The 19610-nt window shown below is 56.9% G+C and overlaps 1 protein-coding gene across 4 annotated transcripts; it reads right to left on the minus strand.

Annotated features, from left to right (window-relative positions):
• Window positions 1-1251: 1251 nt before the first annotated feature.
• Window positions 1252-17831, minus strand: AGAP2 (ArfGAP with GTPase domain, ankyrin repeat and PH domain 2). Of its 4 annotated transcripts, none has more exons than XM_074402811.1 (19): window positions 17577-17831; window positions 11009-11067; window positions 10215-10302; window positions 9919-10004; window positions 9626-9773; window positions 8500-8634; window positions 8064-8173; window positions 7471-7629; window positions 7233-7319; window positions 7047-7151; window positions 6495-6657; window positions 6201-6320; window positions 5359-5487; window positions 4399-4458; window positions 4019-4167; window positions 3760-3850; window positions 3425-3647; window positions 3037-3292; window positions 1252-2856 (listed from the first exon to the last, which is right to left on the minus strand). In XM_074402811.1, the coding sequence occupies exons 1-19, from the start codon at window positions 17734-17736 to the stop codon at window positions 2614-2616; spliced, it is 2571 nt and encodes an 856-aa protein (XP_074258912.1). In that variant the 5' UTR covers window positions 17737-17831; the 3' UTR covers window positions 1252-2613. The 4 variants fall into 4 exon arrangements, with proteins under 4 accessions (XP_074258912.1, XP_003926543.2, XP_003926544.2 ...); XM_003926494.4 differs by lacking the exon at window positions 17577-17831 and adding an exon at window positions 12704-14647; XM_003926495.4 differs by lacking the exon at window positions 4399-4458.
• Between the last annotated feature and the right edge of the window lie 1779 nt (window positions 17832-19610).

Here is a 19610-nt window from a genome sequence, read left to right on the forward strand (position 1 = left end):
CCCAGACTGCACACCTGCCTTTGTACTTGTCACTGCACCTGCACTGCTGAATCCACCTTTCCTGGGTCACGCTGCTGTGCTGAGTGGTCACAGCCTAGGACTCTGGGGAGTTGCAGACTCCATGTGAACTGGATTCAGGGCTGGTGATGTGACCTCAGTTCAGTGGTACACTTGCAGCTGAACATCCTGGGACTGGTGAGCACCAAGGGTCTCAGAAGGAATCCCCAAAGCTGATCAGATGCTCAGAATGGGAAGGGACTGCGGCAGGAGGGCTAAGCTTGGATTTGCTGGGGATGGAGTCTCAGCATTGCCAGAAAGCGGAGTTCTGAAGCAATTCTACCCAAAGATGCTGGTGCTACCAACTGATTCCTCAAGGCAGATGAGAACACGTGGCTGTGCCCAACCTGCACTGGCTGCTGACCCAACCCTACCCTGTCCAGCCCCTCTACCTGAGTAAACACTTTCAGCTGCACTCAAGAAATGGTAGGACTGGGTATGTGCTGAGCCTAGCGGCACTGCAGCTCATGGAGCAAGTGCTGGTCTCAGGCCACTGTGGCTTTGGTGGTCCCTTTGATAGCACAGAAGTGGATAAATGCCTGCATCAGCTGACACTGTGTTTGTGGACACCAGGGACCTCTGCAGCCAGCTAGGAAATCTTTCCCAGGAGATCTCCCACCCCTTCCCTCTGGAGCACCCCCTGACGGGGCCAGAAGAACCCCTACTCTATGTTCTACTCTGATATCTAGTGCTCATGGCGAGCATGCTGGCTGGGGTTGCCCTCATCAGAGCTGGAGCGCCTTCCAGATGCCCTGTGAACAGATAGTGTTTGGAATACAAATAAACAGATGCCACCAAGGTCACCTAGCTGTGAAGTGGAGGGCCAGGTTTCAAAATCAGATCTGTCTTCAAAGTTCCTGCTCTTAACCAACGCTGTCCCATCTTCTCTCTCCACAGGGCCTGTCCTCTCCTCTAAGTACCATACCCTAACTCTCCCAGGACTGGCATCATTTTAAGAGTCAGTGACTTCTCTGCTGCAAGGATCCCCACTGACTCCAACCTGCCCATGTTTTCAACTACATGAACCCAGAACTGTTGTACATGATGGAACCACCTCCAAGCCCATGGGTACTGCCCTGCCACCAGCCCCAGTGGGAGGCACCTCTGCCTGTCCCTGTCCCACCCTGGTTCCCCACCTTGACCAAGGCCATGCCCTGACCTGCCTCTTCAAGAACAGACCAGCAGCTCACCCCCTAGACAAAATCACTTCCTCTTTAATTGCTGTTGAAGAAGATTCACACCACTGCCTCCAAGGAGATGGGGGGGGCATTCCCCCCTCGCCCCCACCTGTCTCCCCTCCCCAATTACCTGGTCCTTTGCAAAATATTTTAGCCAGAAAAAAAAAAAAAAAAAAAGACCAGAAACCACTGACACAGACAGCCCAAGGGCGGGGTTGGCTGAGGGAGGCAGGGCTGGGCCAGGTAAGTCTGTCCTACCACCCACTTTGTGGGGATGGGGCAGGGGGCCTGGAAACCCTCCCAGCCACCTCGAATCCTCTTAGCCCTGGCTACGACAGGTCACAGGGGTGAGGAATGGCTCTGGAGCTGCTCCAGTGGGAGGGAGGGGCTGGACAGAAAGAATAATGGGGGAGGGGTCCCACTGTAGGGGTGCCCCTACCCCAGATCACCACGGGCGCTGCACAGTCACAGGTACGCAGTCACAGTCACAGACACTCACAACCCGAGAGCACCCCCACCCCACCCCATCCCCTGCCCACCCTGGGCTTCCCCTACCCCAAAACGCCCTCCCCACGCCCCTGCCCGCCCCCACCCCCATGTTGGGGAACAAAGCAATAAATTACAAGGCCCCGCCAGCCCCCTTAGCCCGCTCCTGCTCCATCCCTTCTCCCTCCCAAGATAGTAGTGGGAGGAACCCAGGCTCTTGGCTCCCCCAGGACTCTCTAGCTTCCATCCATGGGTAGGTGCAGGGGGACGTCCTGGTTTCCACTACTCACGGTCCCTTTCACAGAAAGGGTTGGGAACCCCCCACCCCCATGGGCAGCAGGGGTCCTGCCCCTCGCTGCTCTAGCCCCCCCTCACTGGGCAGTGAGATCAGCACGGTAGGGGTGAGGTCTCCGTATTGGCCCCAAGTCCCAGGGCTAGCCCTCCCACGTACTAACCCCTCCCTCTGGCGTGGCTTCGCCCCAGGAGCCAGCCTGGGTATGAGCTCCCGCCCTGGGATTGTTGAGCTCCGGCCTGACCGGGTCTTCTTCCCGCCCCTAGAGGGCACAAGCGGGAATGTCCAAGAGCCCAGGAACCCGTACCGCGGGGGGCGTCCCCTTCCGCGAACCCAGAGCGGGTAGACCCAGAGCAATCCGAGTGTGGAAACAGTGGAGAGGGGGCGTGTTGAGCGGGGGTCTCCATGCCTCGTTGGGGAGAGGGAGGTGAGTTTGTGTCTTCTGGGAGGCGTGGGGGCTGTGCCCTCGTGGGGGTAGGAAGTGCTCCCGTGGGGCGGGGTGCGGATCGGAGAGGTGAGTGGGTGCCTCTGTCCAGCGGTCCGCCCGGTGTGGTCGTGCCCGGCCCGCGTGGGGGTGGGGGTGTCTCTCCCGCTGGGCAACTATACCAGCGCAACCGGGGCGTCGGCGCGGCCCACGCTGGCGGCGCTGCTCCGGCGGCGGGGGCTGGGCGTGGCGATGATGCTGGGCGTGGTGGCCGCGCTGGGCGTGGTGGCCGCGCTGCCGCCCTCACCCGGGCAGCCGTGCTGGAGAAGGATGTCGGCGCACAGCTGGCTTCCAGCCTGGCGGGCGTAGAACAGCGCCGTGCGGCCCTGGGCGTCACGGGCCGCCACGTCCGCGCCGTCCTAGAGGGCGGAAACGGCCGCATGACCACGCGTCCCCAGGGCGCCCACACGCGCGCGCCTCCTCCCCAAGATGGCCAAGCCCAGTTCCGGGGTCCCTGTGGAAAGATCGGGCTTTCCCGCGCCAGGCGCTTTCCGAGATGAAGCCTCAAACATCCCCTTCCCTCCCCGCAGCTCACGTACCCACAGCAGCAGTTGCGTGATGACGACGTGGGCGAGCTCCGCCGCCAGGTGGAGTGGGGAGCGCAGCTGCGGGTCCTCTACGCTGGTGTCTAGCGGCCCGTGCCGCGCATGGGCCAGAAGCAGGAGAACAGTAGCCACGTCCTGGGCCTGCACGGCGGCCCATAGCTGGCGGCCCAGCGGCTCCTCCGTGGTACTCAGCGGCGCCAGGAACAGCAGCTGCTCATACTTGGCGCGAATCCACGACTCGCGCTCCTCCCTGCAAGACCAGGGATCAACGGGAAAGGCTCTAGGGACCCCCCCAGCCAGAACCTCTGCCCTTACCCAGGGGACCCTCTCAGGCTCGCACACCCTCAGCAACCCTCCCCTGGCTCTGTACCCTCACGCTTACCGCGAAGAGTCCCGCGTGGGCTTGGCACGGCCCCGCGTGTCGCTCTCCCACACGCAGTTGGCCATGTCGTTGCCAATAGCCGTCAGCACCAGGGTCAGCTCCCGCGGCCAGTCGTCCAAGTCCAGCGAGCGGACGCGGGACAGGTGTGTGCCCAGGTTGCGGTGGATGCCAGAACACTCGATGCAGATGAGCGCGCCCAGGTTCAAGCTGGCCCACGTGGGGTCTGCGGACGGAGCGTAGAGGTCGGCTCCCAGCCGGGCAGCACGGGCACCCCAGCATTCACCACCTCCCGTGAACCATATTCCCTAGCCCCTTCTCCGCCTCCTGGCACTCACTGGGGGCCCCGCAGTCCGCGCAGATTGAATTCCCCTTGGCGTTCCGGATCGCCTGGATGGCCACGGCTTCGCTTTGGCTGTCGGTTCGCAGCTGCAGGGAGTGTTGGGGTTCGCAGGATCTCTGCCTCCAAGTCCCTCCCCCTTCTCCTCAGACTCCTCTGCATTCCTCCCACACGACTTTGGCCGTGTCGCTGCCAATGGCTGCCAGCACCAGGGTCAGCTCCTGCGGCCAGTCCTCCACCCTACCTCAAACTCTTACCTTGACCTTGCTGCTTTCACAGCATTGCAAACTGGCTAGGATCTGACTCTCGATGGCCTGGACCCAGGCATCCCGCTCCTCAAAACTGGCTGCCTCAAAGTGCCACGTCTGACCCGTGCTGGACACGATCAGGAACTCAAAGTTTTCCTCTGGTTGGGGGATGGGATGGGGTCATTAAGGGATGGAGTTCAAGCCGGGGTTGCCTTCCCCAAGCCCGTCCTCCCTGATGTCCATCCCGAGCCCCTGGGAGTGGGGCAGTGGGGGTAGGGGAAGCAAAGGGTGAGGGCAGCAGGAAGCCCGAGCACATGCAGGGGAAAGTGGGGGCACCCCCACCCTTCTGCACCCCAGCTGAGCACCCCTCCCGGCTCCCCACTTGTTACCTGCTTTATAAATATTTCTTAAACTACCAAAGGATTTTAGTTTCCACATTTTGCGCTTGGCTGGTTTCCCGAAGCGAAGGAGATAGAGATAGAATGGAGAGCAAAACAGAGAAAGAGAGACCAAGAAAGAAGGAGAAAAAGAAAGGTAGATGGAGAGATGGAGAGAGATAGTGACAGGGTGCCAGAGACAAAGCAGGACAGACAGATGGGGAGAGAAAGCAGAACTAAAGTCAGTGGCCCCGGGGCAGAGTGGAGCGGAAGCCAAGAGCCATGAGAGTAGGCAGATCTGGAACCTGGGTCTGAGCACCCGGCAGAGAGCAGGGGCGGCGGGGATGGGTTATCAGGAACAGCGAGGAGCTGGTCCTTTGGGAGGAGAAGGGGGGGGGTCAGGATTTGAGTAAACATGGGGGAAGGGGACAGAAGCTGGGGCGCAGGGCTGAGATGAGAGGACCCTGGGGCTGGTGGCGGTGGGGGGAATCACTGAGGGTCTAGAATGGGGATCACTATGGTCAAGGGCTGTTGGGGAGCACTTGGCAATAGAAAGTTCTCCAGAGAGGGGGCTGGGTGGCCAAAGAATCCAGGGTCTGGGGAGTCAGTGGGAGATGCAGAGATCAGGGGCTGAGTCACTGGGGATTGAGGGGCTTCTGGGTGCCAGGGCTGGGGTGGTAAGCAGAGTTGAGGGAAGGAATAGGAACTAGAAGGTCCTTAGGGAGAGGAGCAGGAGCCACAGACATGGGTGTCATTGAGAACGGGGGCTGGGGAAAAAGGAATTGTCTGGGAAAAAGGAAAGAAGGACAGGGGCTGGGGGATGTCATCCACTCTTTCACTAAGTTATGTGCAGTGGTAATGGGAGTCAAGCACTCAGCTCAGACACTTCTCCTGCTGCAGGAGTTAGGTCAGGGAGCTGATGTTGGGGATGAGGGTTCTGGGTGGGAGTGGAAGAGCCTGCCAGAGCCTCACCTTCAGCCTGTCCAGCTGAGCCTTCAGTCTTAGATGGTGTTGTCAATTTTTTCCTCCTTTGCTTCTTCACCATGGGAGAAGGAGGGGGTTCCCGACTCAGGGGGCTCAGGTCTCCAGATGGGGTACAATCTTAGGGAGGAAGACACAGCTGCCTCAGTTGCCCCCTCCACAGATTTCCTGATTTCTCAATAGCCTGTCTCCTTTCCTGAACTTGCTTTGGCATTGTAGGGCACCCCTCCTCAACTGTCCCTCTCCAGTGGTTTCCCCTTGATCATTCCTGGGGAGGCAGGCAGATGAGAGGTTTGGAGTCAGATCTGGACTCAGATCTACTTACTGGCCTTGAGACCTTGAGCAAGGCACTTAATCTTCTGAGCCTCAGTTTCTTTATCTCTGAAATGGGGATAATAATCTTGACCTGACAAGGCTGTTGTGAGAACCATTTGTTTACAATGTTATTTGCATACTATACACATATATATTTTTCAAACATGTCAAGCATGGCTGACTATGTGATAGACAATGTTCTCAGTTTGTTTAAACCTCAAAGCAACCCTCTGAGGTAGAAACTATTATCTCCATTTTACAGATGAGGAAACTGAGGCATGGAGAGGTTAAGTAACTTGCCCATGTGGCAAGCCAAGATTCAAGCTCAGGCAGTTAGAGGCCACTTGTCTTAACCATTATGACAGACATGGAATGACTGAGCTTGGTGTTGATGTGTGGAGCGCCATGTGCTCAGTCATGCATTTATTCCAGCCTCCAAGACTTCACCCCAAATTAATTTCCCACCCCCATACTATTTAGGTCTGGAAGACAGTGGATGGAAGGTCATCCCCACAGACCCGTGCTGAGGGCTCGGGCCAAATTCCGGTCTGGCTTCAGCAGGTGCTTGGATGTCTGGTCTGGTGGTGGCTGCAGGGAACTGGGGCTGGGGCTGGGGCTTGGCGTGGGAGTAGTGGCTTCTGTCGGAAGAAGATGAAACCTCAGTGAGCCTGTCTTCCGGCCCCATTCCTTACATGGTCCCTCTTTATCACCAAGTTTCCCATTTGCCCAGTGCCAGCCCCCACTTCCGTCCTACCCCTCCTTTTCCCCAGCCCTGTCCCCTCTCCTGCTCCTATGTCATGAGCCCCACTCACCAGGGCCTTCACCCATCTGGACAGTGCTCATGTCCTTGACCAGCCCATTGATGCTGGCTGAGGGGCCAAAGGCAGAGATGGCCCTCGGGGGCCGCTTGCCTGGGACTTTGACTGTTGTTCGAAGCAAGTCCATCTCCTTGCCGTGGGTACTATGGATGTAATCCTGGAGGGGTACAGGGCCGAGAGTGTAGGGAAGATTGGGAAGCAGTCAATAGAACTGAATAGAGAGGTACTGGGGAGGGGGCCTTGGGAGGCAAATGGGTTGGGATGAGCTTCTAGGGGTTGGGCCATCAGACTAGGCCCATCAGTGTCTCCTCCAGAAAGCATTCCCCTCCTGAGTGCTCAACCAGGATGCAAGTTCCTGGGGCAATGTATTTACTTTTACATTCCTGCCATGGGCACATGGTGGGCTCTTAACACATGCCTGCTAAACTTAAGTGAACAGGACTAGCACGTCCTAGAAATGAGGTCAGTGCTTTGTCAGAGGCACAGACAGGTAGAGCTTGAGGGAAATCCAAAGCTGGCCAGTGTGGTCCAGTCTCTGTCACTCACATTAATGCTGGGGTGGTAGAGTAGGAAGCCATTACTAGACAGGGTCACATATTTCTTCTTCCATTCTTTGTTCAAGGAATTGCCACTTCGTTTTAGTAGGAAGCTCTGGAGTGCAGAAAGAGATGTGGGAAAAAAAACAACTAAGACCAGCTGCCCTTAGCCCGCGCCAGCCCCTGGACCACGCACCTGCTTGATGGGGATGGCTCGTCCACTCCCTGTTGTCTCGCCCCGACTATCCAAGCTCCGTTTCTCCGAGTCACTACCCCGGCGATTCTGGAAAGGTTATTGGAATCAGTTTGAGGATATGCTGATGGGAGGACAGGGAACAGATGAAGAAGGACCCAATAGAGGAGTCTAGGGACTAGGGAAGATGGGTATGTCACAGGGGACGGGAGGATGGGGTCAGCATGTCCATGTCGAATACCGCAAAAAGGCTGGTCCTGCGTTTGGCTGCCCGGTGCAGGGACCCTGGAGTGCTCAATCCAGCCACTGCAGCTGCCTCGGCTCGGAGCTCCCGGTGACCAACATTCGGTGAGGATGGGAGGGAAGAAGAGTAGTCGCTCGTGTGGCCCCCATTACTAGCCTGGGCGCATATGGAAGAGTCAGCAGAGCTGAGATGCCCCTACCCCGCCAAGCTATGCTCACATCTAGTTATGGGGTATTTGAGATGTTCCTTGATCCCCTCACCGTTTATTTATGTTGTCATTAATAATTTTTAAAATCCTCACTAACACTGTGACAGTACTTTAAATTTTGTGAAGGTTGATCCGCAAGTATTATGTCATACAATCTTCCTGATAACCTTGGGAGGTCAGGTGAGTTGCTTAAGGGAATTGCAAATGGCGTCTCAAATTGGGTTGATTTCCAGTCCAATGCACTTTCTGCCAGTAGTTTCACTGCCATTTCCATCTGTTTCCCCGCTCCCCGAACCTCCTTGGGTACTCTGTACCTGTCCTAGGATCCCCAGGCCCTCTGCAACTTACCAGTCCCTCTGCAGACTCTGAAACCCCAACTCACCTGGCCAGCTACTGGAGTGGATGCAGCTGAGTGGCTTGGGGAGCTGGGCAGGGACTTGCAGGCAGCCAGAAGCTGTTGCTGTTTGCGCAAGGTCACCACCTTCTGGGCCACTGAGGAGAGTTGGGGGAAGGAGATGCGAACAGGCCAGATACCCAAGAGTACCCTTCCATGCCCAGCTTTGAGAAATCCCCAGTAGGCAATGCAGGCCCCAACTTCCTTGTCACTATGGCCTCCATGCCACCTCTGGCCTTGTCAGCTTCTCCAGCCCAGAAAGACCTTATGACTATGAAACCTCTGGCCTCCCTGATCTCTCCTCCCTCCCACAGAGGCTAATTTCCTATCAATCACAGAGAGAGGCCTGGATGCCTGACCTCCGAGAATATCCCAGGCCCCTTGCTCCTGGCTTCCCACATATGCTGGAGATCACCACACTCACCCTCCTGGAAGACCCGATCCACATTGAGTCCATAGGTGGCACAAGTCTCATAGTAGCTGCAGCGTTTCATGTCCGCACACAGAGCTCTGGCACGAGCATCTCCCACCATCCGAGGGGAGGAGGCACTGATCCTATCTGAGGGGAAAGGAAAGAGGCAGAATTGAACAAGGAACCCCTTCCCCACTTTTCACGGTTCCCTTATCCTTGTGCTGGGCCCTCAGGCTAGGCACACTGCGGAAGAGGTGTGAGAGATCATCTCTTCTGTGACCAGGTAGAATGGGAATGTATAAGCCCTTTCTGAGTACTGGGCCCAGTTCACCCACCTAGCCGTGAATGAATAGGCTGGGTGATCTCTGTGTGTGTATATCCTCAAAGAATACTCCAGAGCTGCTGAGTGGTGCTTCCGACCCAGGTTCAAGTGATAATCACCCTGCCCTGCAAATCCATCAAACTCTGAGCTAGTGGGAGGACCCTGGCTCGTGAACTAGGAAAAGGTTGGGTGTCCATGGGTCATGACTAGACTGCCCACTCTGCAACAAGAAACCAGGAGGCAAGCAACAGGTGGAGACAGCACCAGCAGAACCAGCATCCAGAGCAAGTCCCACCAGCTTGACACAGGGGAGTGCTGGAAAAGCATTTCCCGGCCCTGGCAGTCCAGGAGTCTCTGAGTCACTTCTCTGAGATGCATTCTTGTTTCATCATCATTTCCTTTGTGATTTCGGGTAAGTTCCTTTAAAAGGTGTCATCCTGACCCAGCTCTAGCAAAAGGATGATGGAAAAGGTTTCCTATTTACACTAGGACTTGAGATTTTCTGTGTCCTATGGTGGTGGCACCAGGAAATGGCAGTGTGAGAACATAAGGTAGATGACATTTCAGGAGAAGCAAGGAGATGGCCACTGTAGCTGTCCTTTCCTCTCTGGAGGTCCCCTTTTCTCTGCTCATACCATGGGAAGTTATTGTTTGGTTTCATGACTCCCTTATTTGGAGATCAGGCTCCCTCCAGAGGGTTCTGTAATCCAGGTGGTCATATCCACACGTCACTAAGTTCTCACCCACATTGGGCAATATCCCAGTAGCCTTTTCAGGGCCTCCCTTGAAAGCAGTGCTTTCCTGACCCCTCCTTACCTTGTGTCCCCACCAGTGCCAAGGCCAGGCCTCCTCGTCCCTCCCCCCGAAGGGAACTCAGCTGCCCATGGAGACGGCTCACAGCCTGGAAACTGTTCTCATCCTCCAGGCTGAAGACGAAGATCACAGCATCTGCCCAGCCTGAGAACTTGCGGGGAGTGAGGGAGCAAATGAAAAGTCAGACAGGTCTACTTCTCTGGACCCAACCCTGATGGAGACCTGGGAAACCACAGCCCTCTCCCTTGGCCATTGCTGATCCCAGCCAGCCTGTCACCCACCACCTCCACCCTCACCTTGGCATCAGGTGCCCCAGCTTCCTCTCGGATTAGCACCAGATGTGTCTGCCCATCCACCAACATCTCTTTCTTGTACTGCTCACCTGTCCAGAAGAGTAGGAAGGGGTCATAGGTCAGAAGTGAAAGGGGTCATAGGTCACAGGTGACAGGTCAACAAACCTCCCCATGCTCCTAGGGCTTTTGCTGTTATGGCCTCATCCTTCCCCCCTGGTCCCCATACCTGCCTAATCACTGATTTCACTCCTGGATCCCTAACCCCAATCGTTAGCTTATTGTGGCTCTTGATAACTCACTCTCTGTCTTCTCCAGCACCTGGTATGAACCGGTCAGGAATCGGTGGATGAGCGATGACTTCCCACTCCTGGCGTCGCCCAGCACACCCTGAGGGCAAGGTTGTGGGGCAGAAATTGTGGGATATAAGAGAAGGCAGGATGCTTGGGCCTGGACACTCCAGAAAACCCAGAGAGATAAATCATCCAAGCAGGACCCTACAGGGCCTGGATGACAGTCATTCCAGAGAGAGCAGCTGGGGGGATCGGAGCAGCTGGGGGGATCGAAGCAGCTGGGGGGATCAGAGCAGTTGGCTGCTCAGATCAGGGCATGAGTGTGGTCAGAAATGATCCCAAGCTCAAAGTGGAGCTCAATCTGAAGAATGTCAGCAATTCAGTACCAGCTTTTTTGTGCGTTGGGTTGTTTAGAAAACATACTGGACATGTGTGTGTGTGTGTGTGTGTGTGTGTGTGTGTATGTGTGTGTAGCATGTCCCAGCTCTAGTTGGAAAACTTTACCCAGTTTTAGGCAATAGAACACGAAGGCCGAAGGGCAGATGCCAAAAGTGAGAAGACTGGAGGAGGACCATGAACAAACAGGGAAAAGGTGATGGCCGCATAAAGACTAGAGAGGAAAAACTTGTGAGAAGGCAGTAGCAAGCCCCAGGTTGGTGCTATGAGGTAGACTCTCAGGAGAACTAGAAAACAATTCCCTATTCTCAAAGAGAGAGAGAAAAGGAGAGGTGAAGGGAGAGAGCCGAGAGTGCAGTGGGTGGGAGGTCAGCCTTCCCTACAGGCAAGGGCGCTGGGTTACCTACCAGACGCAGTTCAGGAATGGAGCGGCTCAAAGTCCATTCCTGGCTATTGACCACGGCCTCTGTAATGGGAGAAGGGCAGTAAGAGGGAAGCTCCTGGCTCAGGAGGACCCCCAACACTGAGCCACCCTCCTCCCTCTGCAGCTTTCCAAACCCCCTGAACCCTGCCTGCGCTGGAGAGGTGTGTGGAACAGACAGGTCTGAGAGTGGTCCCCAGGCCTCCCATCCCAGCCGCTCTCCCCCAGCTGTTGCTGCCGCTCAGTGGTTGCTTAGCAACGTAGCTAGCAAGACAAAAATACTTCAGTTGGCATCTCCCTTAAAGCACATCCCCAAACGCGGGTCCTGGCCCCAGACAGAGAGACCAGGGCTCTGACAGCGACAGGTTCTTCCCTCTGGAAAAAGAATAGATGAGGAGCTCCTCCCTGACCTACAGGTTCCCAGTGCAGCCCCTGGGAGGAGGTGCTGAAACATAGAAGAGAGCCTGTCTTCCCCAGCCTCCATTCCACGGGAGAGAAACTGAGGTGAGGGCTTTCCCTCCCCTTCTTCAAGGTCAAAGGCACTGTGGCCCCTGGACCCCGCCCCACAGCCCAAGGGAAAGAGCTAGGATTTTCCTACTCCTCCATCTCCCGCACCCTCCGCACAAGCGCCCTCCAAAGCAACTGTGGGGAAGGGCTCCATCGCCTGGCCGAGAGAAGCCACAGGCCTGGGGGAAAGGATGCTCCTTCCGCCCGCCCGGTCCAGCCCCCGTGCCTGACATCGGCCGGACGTTCCCGGGGCGCCGCAGCTGCGGCGGGAACTCTGGGATCCGGAGCCATCTGCTCCCACCCGCTCCAGAGCCAAACCCCGGGGACCGCCTCCGCTCCTGGACCCGCCTCCTCTCCCGGGAGTGTGAGCCGAACCAAGAGTCTCCTGCCTATCTCCTCCAGTAGGAAAAAAAATTAATAGACACCCTGCCCACGGAAAAAAAGACTACCTTCCCCGTATCGCCTCCCAAGTCTCCTGGGGTACGGATTGCCTTTGCAGCAGTTCCGCCCCCCGATTCACTCCAGGGTCAGCCCGGGGTGGGTTTCAACGCGGCTCTGGGGCGGGGGTGCGCAGTGGGGGAAGTGAGGCTTCCTATCCGCCCCCTCTCACTTCACATTTAAATATTCTGCACGTTCCAGCCCCCGCGCACTCGCGTACCGCCCAATCCGCCTTCACTGCACGGAAAACATCACTAGCCTGCTCTCAGCCCAGGGGACGACTGATCCCTGGCGAGAAACTGCCTGCAAGGTCACTGTCACGCCACCTGCCCCAAGTGCTCGGGGGAAACTGAGGCTTCCTCATCCTCTTCACCTTCAACGTCCCTCTGAACGCGGCATAGCCCCGTTTCCATGCTCCCAGAGTCCAGCTGAGGCTGGACTGGGGCTTCTCTGGGAGCAATTTTCTAGTCACTCTGACCAAGGGCATTATTTTCCCAGAACCTGAGGTTCTGAGTCCCTCTGAAATCAAGTCATTTCTCACGTCGCACAGTGTAGCTACTCACCCCGCTTCAGGACTCCTATTCTTTGCCCCAGTCCTTGGCAAAGGAGTGAGCTTGGTTCATCCGCCCACCCCAGAGAAAAGCTTCCCTAGTTTCCTTACACCTCGATCCTCCACCCCAAGCTGAGCATTCCAGGTACCCTTCCCTCCCTGTTCTCAAGCCCTGACTCAACTCACTAGGGGAGGCGCGGAGCTCGGCTCCCAGCAGCTCCCTGGACCCGCTGCCAGAAGACAGGCTGGGGGGTCCCGGAAGGGGCCCGGAGCCAGGAGGCCCTCCTGTGCTCTTGGTGAAGATGCCGCTGATAAACTTGAGCATCTTGCGGTCCCGAGTGGATGCTCGGCCCCCCTCCCGGCCCCGTTTCAGCCCGGGAGCTGGAGGCTCCAGAGTGATTGGCGGTGCAGGCCCGGAGGGCTGCGCGGAAGCGGCAGTGACAGCAGCGGTTGGAGTCGGAGTTGGTGGGAGGGCTAGCGGAGGAGGAGAGCCGGCAGGCGGTCCCGGATGCAAGTCACTGTTGTCCAAGGTCTTACTCTTGCCTTTCCGAGGGGACAGCTTCCCTCGGGCTCCGGCCCCAGCCCCGACCCCACCAGAGGTCGCAGCTGTAGCGCCCCCTCCCCCGGCGGCGACCGCGGTGGCGGCGGCAGAGACAGAAGCTCCAGTCCCGGCGCTGCTCTTTGACCCCTTGACCCTGGGCTTGCCCTCGCTTTCGGGCCATGACAGGCGGCTACCCGCGCCCTTGCCTCCGCCGGCTTTGGCTCCACTCGTGGTCACGGTCTTGCAAGGCTTGGGAGCCGGCGGAGGAGGCGCCACCTTGAGCCTCCGGCTGCCGGTGCCAGGGTGCGGAGAGGATGAGCCAGGGATGCCGCCGCCCGCCCGGCCTTCGGGCTCCGGGCCGCCCCAGCTCGGGCTGCTGAGTAGGGGGCGCCGGGAGGAGGTGGGGGCGCCCCCAGGCTTGGGGTCCGGGCTCAGCCCCCCGGAGAGCGGGGGTCCGGGAGGGGCGGCCCAGAGGGAGAGGCGGCGGCCTGGAGCGGGGGAGACTGGGCGGGCCGGACTGGCCGGAGCCGGGGACAGGGTTGGGGGCTCCGCGCCCCCGGTGCCCGCGCTGCTCGTGCTGATCCACAGCGCATCCTGCCGGTGGAAGAGACGTTCGTGCCGCTTCTTGCCCGGCTCGTCCGTGCCTCGGGGGCTACCAGGATCCCCAGTCTCGGAGCCTCTGGCACCGGCAGCGCCGATCGCGGCCGCAGACGGAGAAGGTGGCGGCGGAGGCACCGACTCGAGCTTGACCAGGGTCAGCGAGATGAGGTAGGTCGTTGTCCGGCGCTGAAGCGCGCCCGCGCCCCGGCTCATGGGGCCCGGAGACCCCCGAGCTGGGGAGGGGAGGGGACTCCCCCGGACTGCCTCAGGGGGGCCCGGCCATGGGGCCGCCCTGCTCGCTGCCCCCAGCCCCCGGACCCCGCTGAGCCCCCGGCCCGGCTCCGCTGTCGCCGCCGCCTCCGCCGCCTCCGCTTGCGCCCCCCTCCCATCACATGGGGCGCCCCCTCCCCATGCTCCCCGCCCTGCGCCCCCACCCTCTTGGAGCCCCGGGACCTTGGTGCTGCTCCAGGGAGGCGCGCCGGACCGTCCACCCCGGCCTGGGTGGGGGCGCTGAGGTGGGTGGGGGAGGGCGGGGAGGACAGTAGTGGGGGCAAATGGGGAAGAGAGAGGAAAAGGGGGCAGAAAAGGGAATCGGAGGCTAGGGAAAAAGAAGAACCAGTGCGGGGGAGGCAGGGGCGGGGAACTGGGACTCAAGGGACAGGGGCCGCGGATGCGGTCGGAGAGAGGGTCCTGAGGAGGGTGGGAAGCTAGTGAGGCTGGCCGTGCGAGGGATTCGCAGGGGCGCCGGGAGGATGCTGGGGATGAAGATACAGGAGGTGGCGGGGGAGGAAAGAGGGAACAGGAGGTGGATGGGAACCCAAGGGTCTGGGGTCTGGGAGGGGAGGGGCGTGAGATCCGGGCGAAGAGTCCGGGGGCCTCGCCCGGTCTCGGCTCGGTCCGGATGCGCGCTGTGTCCGGGCGCTTCCCTCACAGTGAGGAGGAGGCGGCCCTCAGGCCCCCCCACCCTATCTCCCCCCCACCTTCTCTCCACCAGCACTGAGGTCTGCGAGGGCGGTGCAAAATCCAGGACTGGATTCGTCTCCCAAATCCTGGGCTGGATTTCCTGGGACTTGGACTCACCTCCTCCAACAACCTAGCCCCCTCCTCTAGCACACCAAGGTTAGGAAGCGCGACAGTGAGGTGTGGCATTTAGGGATAAGGTGAAAATCGCTCTATTGAGTGGACAAGCCGCGGTGAACAGAGCAAACCCAGGGTCACTGCCAATTCTGGGGAAGCTGAAGTGGGAAAGCAGGGAGCCCCTGAAATCTCTTCCCCCAGGATCTCGTCTCCCCCAGGTACCTGGATGCCTTCCCTTTCTCATGACCCAGCTCCCTTTCTCACTCACACCCCCATACTTAAGACTTTGACGGGGCCAAGACTTGAGCTAGACTGTCCCAAAGTGAACTTGGAAAATGTTCCCCAGGGATGGGGACAAACATGGAACTTAGCAGGGTAGGAGAGAGGGAAGAGATCTGAGTGCTCGAGGAGTCCAGGCCACAGGGTAAGTCAAAGGCTCTAGCTCTAGGACGAGGGAGAAGGAATGTGTCTTGGACTGATAACCCCCCATGCCAAAATGCATCCAGTCTCCATAGCAACCATAGCTCCAAGAGTGCCTCAAAAACAGCGTGCACAAGCAGAGAGGGATCCCTGCGCATGGTGGGTGGGGAACCAACGGGGGATGCTGAGTTAGTGGAGGCATTGCCCTCACACCTGGTTACCCATGGGTTGGGGATTTCACTCGCCAAATACAAGGACCCTTCAGTTGAGGCAGTGGGAGCCGGCCTCTTCAGGGTTCCCTTTCAGTCTCCTGAGGTTTGCTGAGTGGGATTCTTTCGGATGTTAAAGAGGAGGCAAGCAGAGTGAATGGAAACTGTCTGCTCAGTGTTCCCCACTTCTCTTGGGGTCTTGGGAGTTCAAGACTTTCTATCCTCCAGCCACATGAGAATCCTGAAGTGGTTAGGCCAAAGTGGAAAAGAGGCTGAGACCCCTTGGGGATGGGGTAAGATGGGAGAAGGAAAGTCTCCCTGCAGCCTTGGAGACCCCTTCCTGGGACTTGGGGAGTCACAGCGGTCCCCTGATTTGGCGTCCCACCCTCCTGACGCAGCCAAGACTATAATAAGTGCTGCCGTGGGCGGCTCTTGGAGGCAGGAGCCCGCTGCGTGCTCGGCCTGGTGGGGGGCTGAGGGTGGGGGGCTGAGGCAGGATGCCAGGAGCCCTTTGTTCTCCCAGATGCCTGTACCCAGTCCCTCCAATATTTCGTCCTGGGGTTCAACAGCTTCTCTCCCACTCCCTACAGAACCAGGATGACACCATCCCCAGGACAGTAGAACTCTCCATCAAAAAAAAGTGGTCTTTTCTGATGGAGAGGGTGAAGAATTGTTGGCTTTGGCTTAAACTTCCCACCTTTGATGGCCTCAGTTTTCCTCTATGTTCAATGGGAACAGAATACTCACTCTTAGAGAAGGAGTAAAACAAATCACTCAGGAGGAGTGGAGCCTTCTCAGAGATTTCAGCCTCCACCCCTCCTCGCCCCCTCCTTCTCCAGAGCCAAGCAGAGCTTTTCTGCCTGGCCTAAACTGCTTTTCTCCTTTATCATTATTATCATTATTATTTTTGGCAGGGGTGGAGCTTAGAGTTCCCCCCTAGGAGGCCCCATGGGCCGCTCCCACTTAGTCTGCCTTTCCAAACACTAAGGCTGTCAGGGAAGGCTTCAGGTGAAGTTCCTGGCAGAGTGTGGGACAGGAGGTGAGAGGACACTAGCCTCCAAAAGAACAATGGGAAGGGGATCATCAGCCGGTCCCACTAGGCATCCAAAGCAAACCGCTCCTTCCCCAAGTTATGCTCTGGTGTACCAACAGAGAGGTTTGGAAGGTGTCCTTGAGGGAAAGAATGATCTCTTGACCCCTACCCCCACCCCAGGAAGGCAGCTAAGCTAACAATGGAGAGGACTGAAGAGGCTAGAAGAGATCATGATATGATGGAGGAAGCACTTCCACCAGATACCTTTCATGAGCAAGGAAGGCTGATTTTGTTAGCTCTTTGCTGCATCAGTGGTGAATGAAATGAGAGCAAGCTGGAAATAACCTCCAATTCCACCAGTTCCTCGGTGGCAGGGCCTTGTGGATGGAGAGGAGCTGTTCCTGTCAGGCCTCCACCACAGGATTGAAGGCTGGGGTGGGCAGGAGGATGTGGCGGATGGTGTTGCCATGGCAGCACTTCCTCCCTGTGTTGTCATCACTTGCTCTAATGGCACTAAGGAGGTAGAGCGGAAGGTGTGTGGGGGGAAGACAGGAACAAGAGCAAAGGGAGGAAAGGGGACCAAGAAGAGTTCTGGAGACGTCTCTGCACTTTGGCTCTGCAGAGCATGGTGTGCGAGAGTTAATATTCGCTTGGGAGCCTGAGATTCTCTGCATGGTGTACTTCAATGCGTGCGTGTGTGTGTGTGTGTGTGTGTGTGTATGTGTGTGTGCGTGTGTGCATGTGTTTCTCTCTACAGCTGGAGAACAAGAGGTCACTGATCCTTAGTGGGTCCTGGGAATGAACTCATTATCCAGTCCCAGAACCTGCTGCCCCAGACTGCTTCCTGCCCTGGACTCCCCAGGCAGGGACCAAGTCTACCATGAGTCTATCACAGCCTATCTTCCCCATGCTCACACAGTTCTTCATTGCCAAGAAGGTCAGCTCAACAGGGACCTGCGTTTTTGATCTCCTGGGAGAAGGATCAGAGCAGGGAAAGAGAAAGAATGATAACCACCCATGTCTTTTTCCATCCTCCCTAAATGTATTCTTCCCCAGAGTCCAGCTCCATCTTGGGGACTAGGAAGTGGCTGCCTGGGAAGTGATCTATGATACAGCTAACCCTTCTATCTCCCTGCTAGTCCTTGATACACCCAAGCTGAAGGCTGACCCTTCTCTTACCTCGAACACTGTCCAATGAGGCCTGGATGCTGTCCCGAAGTTCAGGGTCGTCCACCCTCTCTGCCAGCTTCCTGAGGCGGTTTAGAGCCTGCTTGGCCACCTCATGTCGCCTGACTTCTGCTCTCACTGCGGCTACAGCCAACTGCTTCTGGGCATGCATGTTGCCCAGACCGGTCTTGCCAGGCTAACAACGACCTCTGGCGCTGAGGCCCATGGCCCTGCAGCCCCCAAACCTCAGAAGGCCCCTCTGCTGTGCCCAGAACTCCCCGCCCCTGCCCGCCCTTCCGTCTGTCGACCTCACTTCCTGACTGGTGAGTTTCAAACCCACAGCCTGGGACAGCACTACCTCCTGCACCTCCCACACCCCCTAGTGTTGGCCCATCAGCCTTGCCAGCCAGCCCCGGCTATGATTTTGCAGCCAGGTGGATGGAGAGATCTTAACAGCATCCGAGGGCCTCTTGTGGGAGGTAGCTAATTAAGATGGATCTTTCATCCTGGGAAAATATGGCAAGCTAGGTCCCAGGTGCAATCCTAAACTCTTGGTGACCTGCAGATTTCAGACTCTCACAGGAATTCACACACACTTAGTCTGTTATCCTCACAGCCCTGAATTCTAGTATACACTTGTACCCATTACCCTCTACACATCCCAATGAGCCTTGATTCCTTATGTCTTGAAATATGTCTTCCCCAGTCAGCTACCCACTGAGGTCACCTCCTGTTTAAAAGGGCCAGGCGAGGCCAGGTGTGTGGCTCATGCTGTAATCCCAACACCTTGGGAGGCTGAGGCAAACAGATCACTTGAGGTCAGGAGATTGAGACCGGTTTGGTCAACATGGCAAAACTCCGTCTCTACTTAAAAAAAAAAAAGAAAGAGCCGGGCGCGGTGGCTTAAGCCTGTAATCCCAGCACTTTGGGAGGCCGAGGCGGGTGGATCACGAGGTCGAGAAATCGAGACCATCCTGGTCAACCTGGTGAAACCCCGTCTCTACTAAAAATACAAAAAATTAGCTGGGCATGGTGGCACGTGCCTGTAATCCCAGCTACTCAGGAGGCTGAGGCAGGAGAATTGCCTGAACCCAGGAGGCGGAGGTTGCGGTGAGCCAAGATCGCGCCATTGCACTCCAGCCTGGGTAACAAGAGTGAAACTCTGTCTCAAAAAAAAAAAAAAAAAAGAAAGAAAGAAAGAAAAACTACAAAAATTAGCCAGGCATGGTGGCAGGCACCTGTAGTCTCTGCTACTCAGGAGGCTGAGGCAGGAGAATCACTTGAACCCAGGAAGTGGAGGTGGCAGTGAGCCAGGATCAGGCCACTGCACTCCAGCTTGGGCAACAGGACAAGCAAGACTCCATCTCAAAAATAAATAAATAATGGCCGGGCACGGTGGCTCACGCCTGTAATCCAGCACTTTGGGAGGCCGAGGCGGGCGGATCACGAGGTCAAGAGATCGAGACCATCCCGGTCAACATGGTGAAACCCTGTCTCTACTAAAAATACAAAAAATTAGCTGGGCATGGTGGCGCGTGCCTGTAATCCCAGCTACTCAGGAGGCTGAGGCAGGAGAATTGCCTGAACCCAGGAGGCGGAGGTTTCAGTGAGCCGAGATCGCGCCATTGCACTTCAGCCTGGGAAACAAGAGCGAAACTCCGTCTCAAAAAATAAATAAATAAATAAATAGGCCAAGTGATTATGGAGAAAATGAGTTATGAAGGAGGAAAATAACCTATAAACAGACAAAAACTATCATGCTCCCTGTTCAATTGCTTTCATAATAATTAACATGTCTAATTGACATGTCTGTAACACTTAATAGTTTACAACATTCTTTCATATACATTATCTTCATGACAGCCCTGAGGGGTAGGATTATTTATTCCTATTCTGCATAAAAGGAAACTAGCACTCAGAGAAACCATTAAGAGGTAAAACAAAGACACGGATTTAGGTCTTCTGATTTTTTTTTAAACTTTATTTATTTTTATTTTTTACCAAGTACATAAAGCCCAAATTGATTATAATTTTGACACCCCTTTC

Source organism: Saimiri boliviensis, chromosome 7 (assembly GCF_048565385.1).
Source record: "Saimiri boliviensis isolate mSaiBol1 chromosome 7, mSaiBol1.pri, whole genome shotgun sequence".
Taxonomy (NCBI): Eukaryota; Metazoa; Chordata; class Mammalia; order Primates; family Cebidae; genus Saimiri; species Saimiri boliviensis.

What these genes read in the sequence shown, in the direction of transcription:
- AGAP2 (XM_003926494.4), bottom strand. Translation starts at nt 13,871, where the DNA reads ATGAGCCGGGGCGCGGGCGCGCTTCAGCGCCGGACAACGACCTACCTC. An exon ending in CTCAGCTGGACAGGCTGAAG is followed by an intron (nt 4,459 to 5,358) that starts GTGAGGCTCTGG and finishes TCGGGAAACCAG; the next exon opens with CCAAGCGCAAAATGTGGAAA. An exon ending in CCCACGCGGGACTCTTCGCG is followed by an intron (nt 3,293 to 3,424) that starts GTAAGCGTGAGG and finishes CTGGTCTTGCAG; the next exon opens with GGAGGAGCGCGAGTCGTGGA.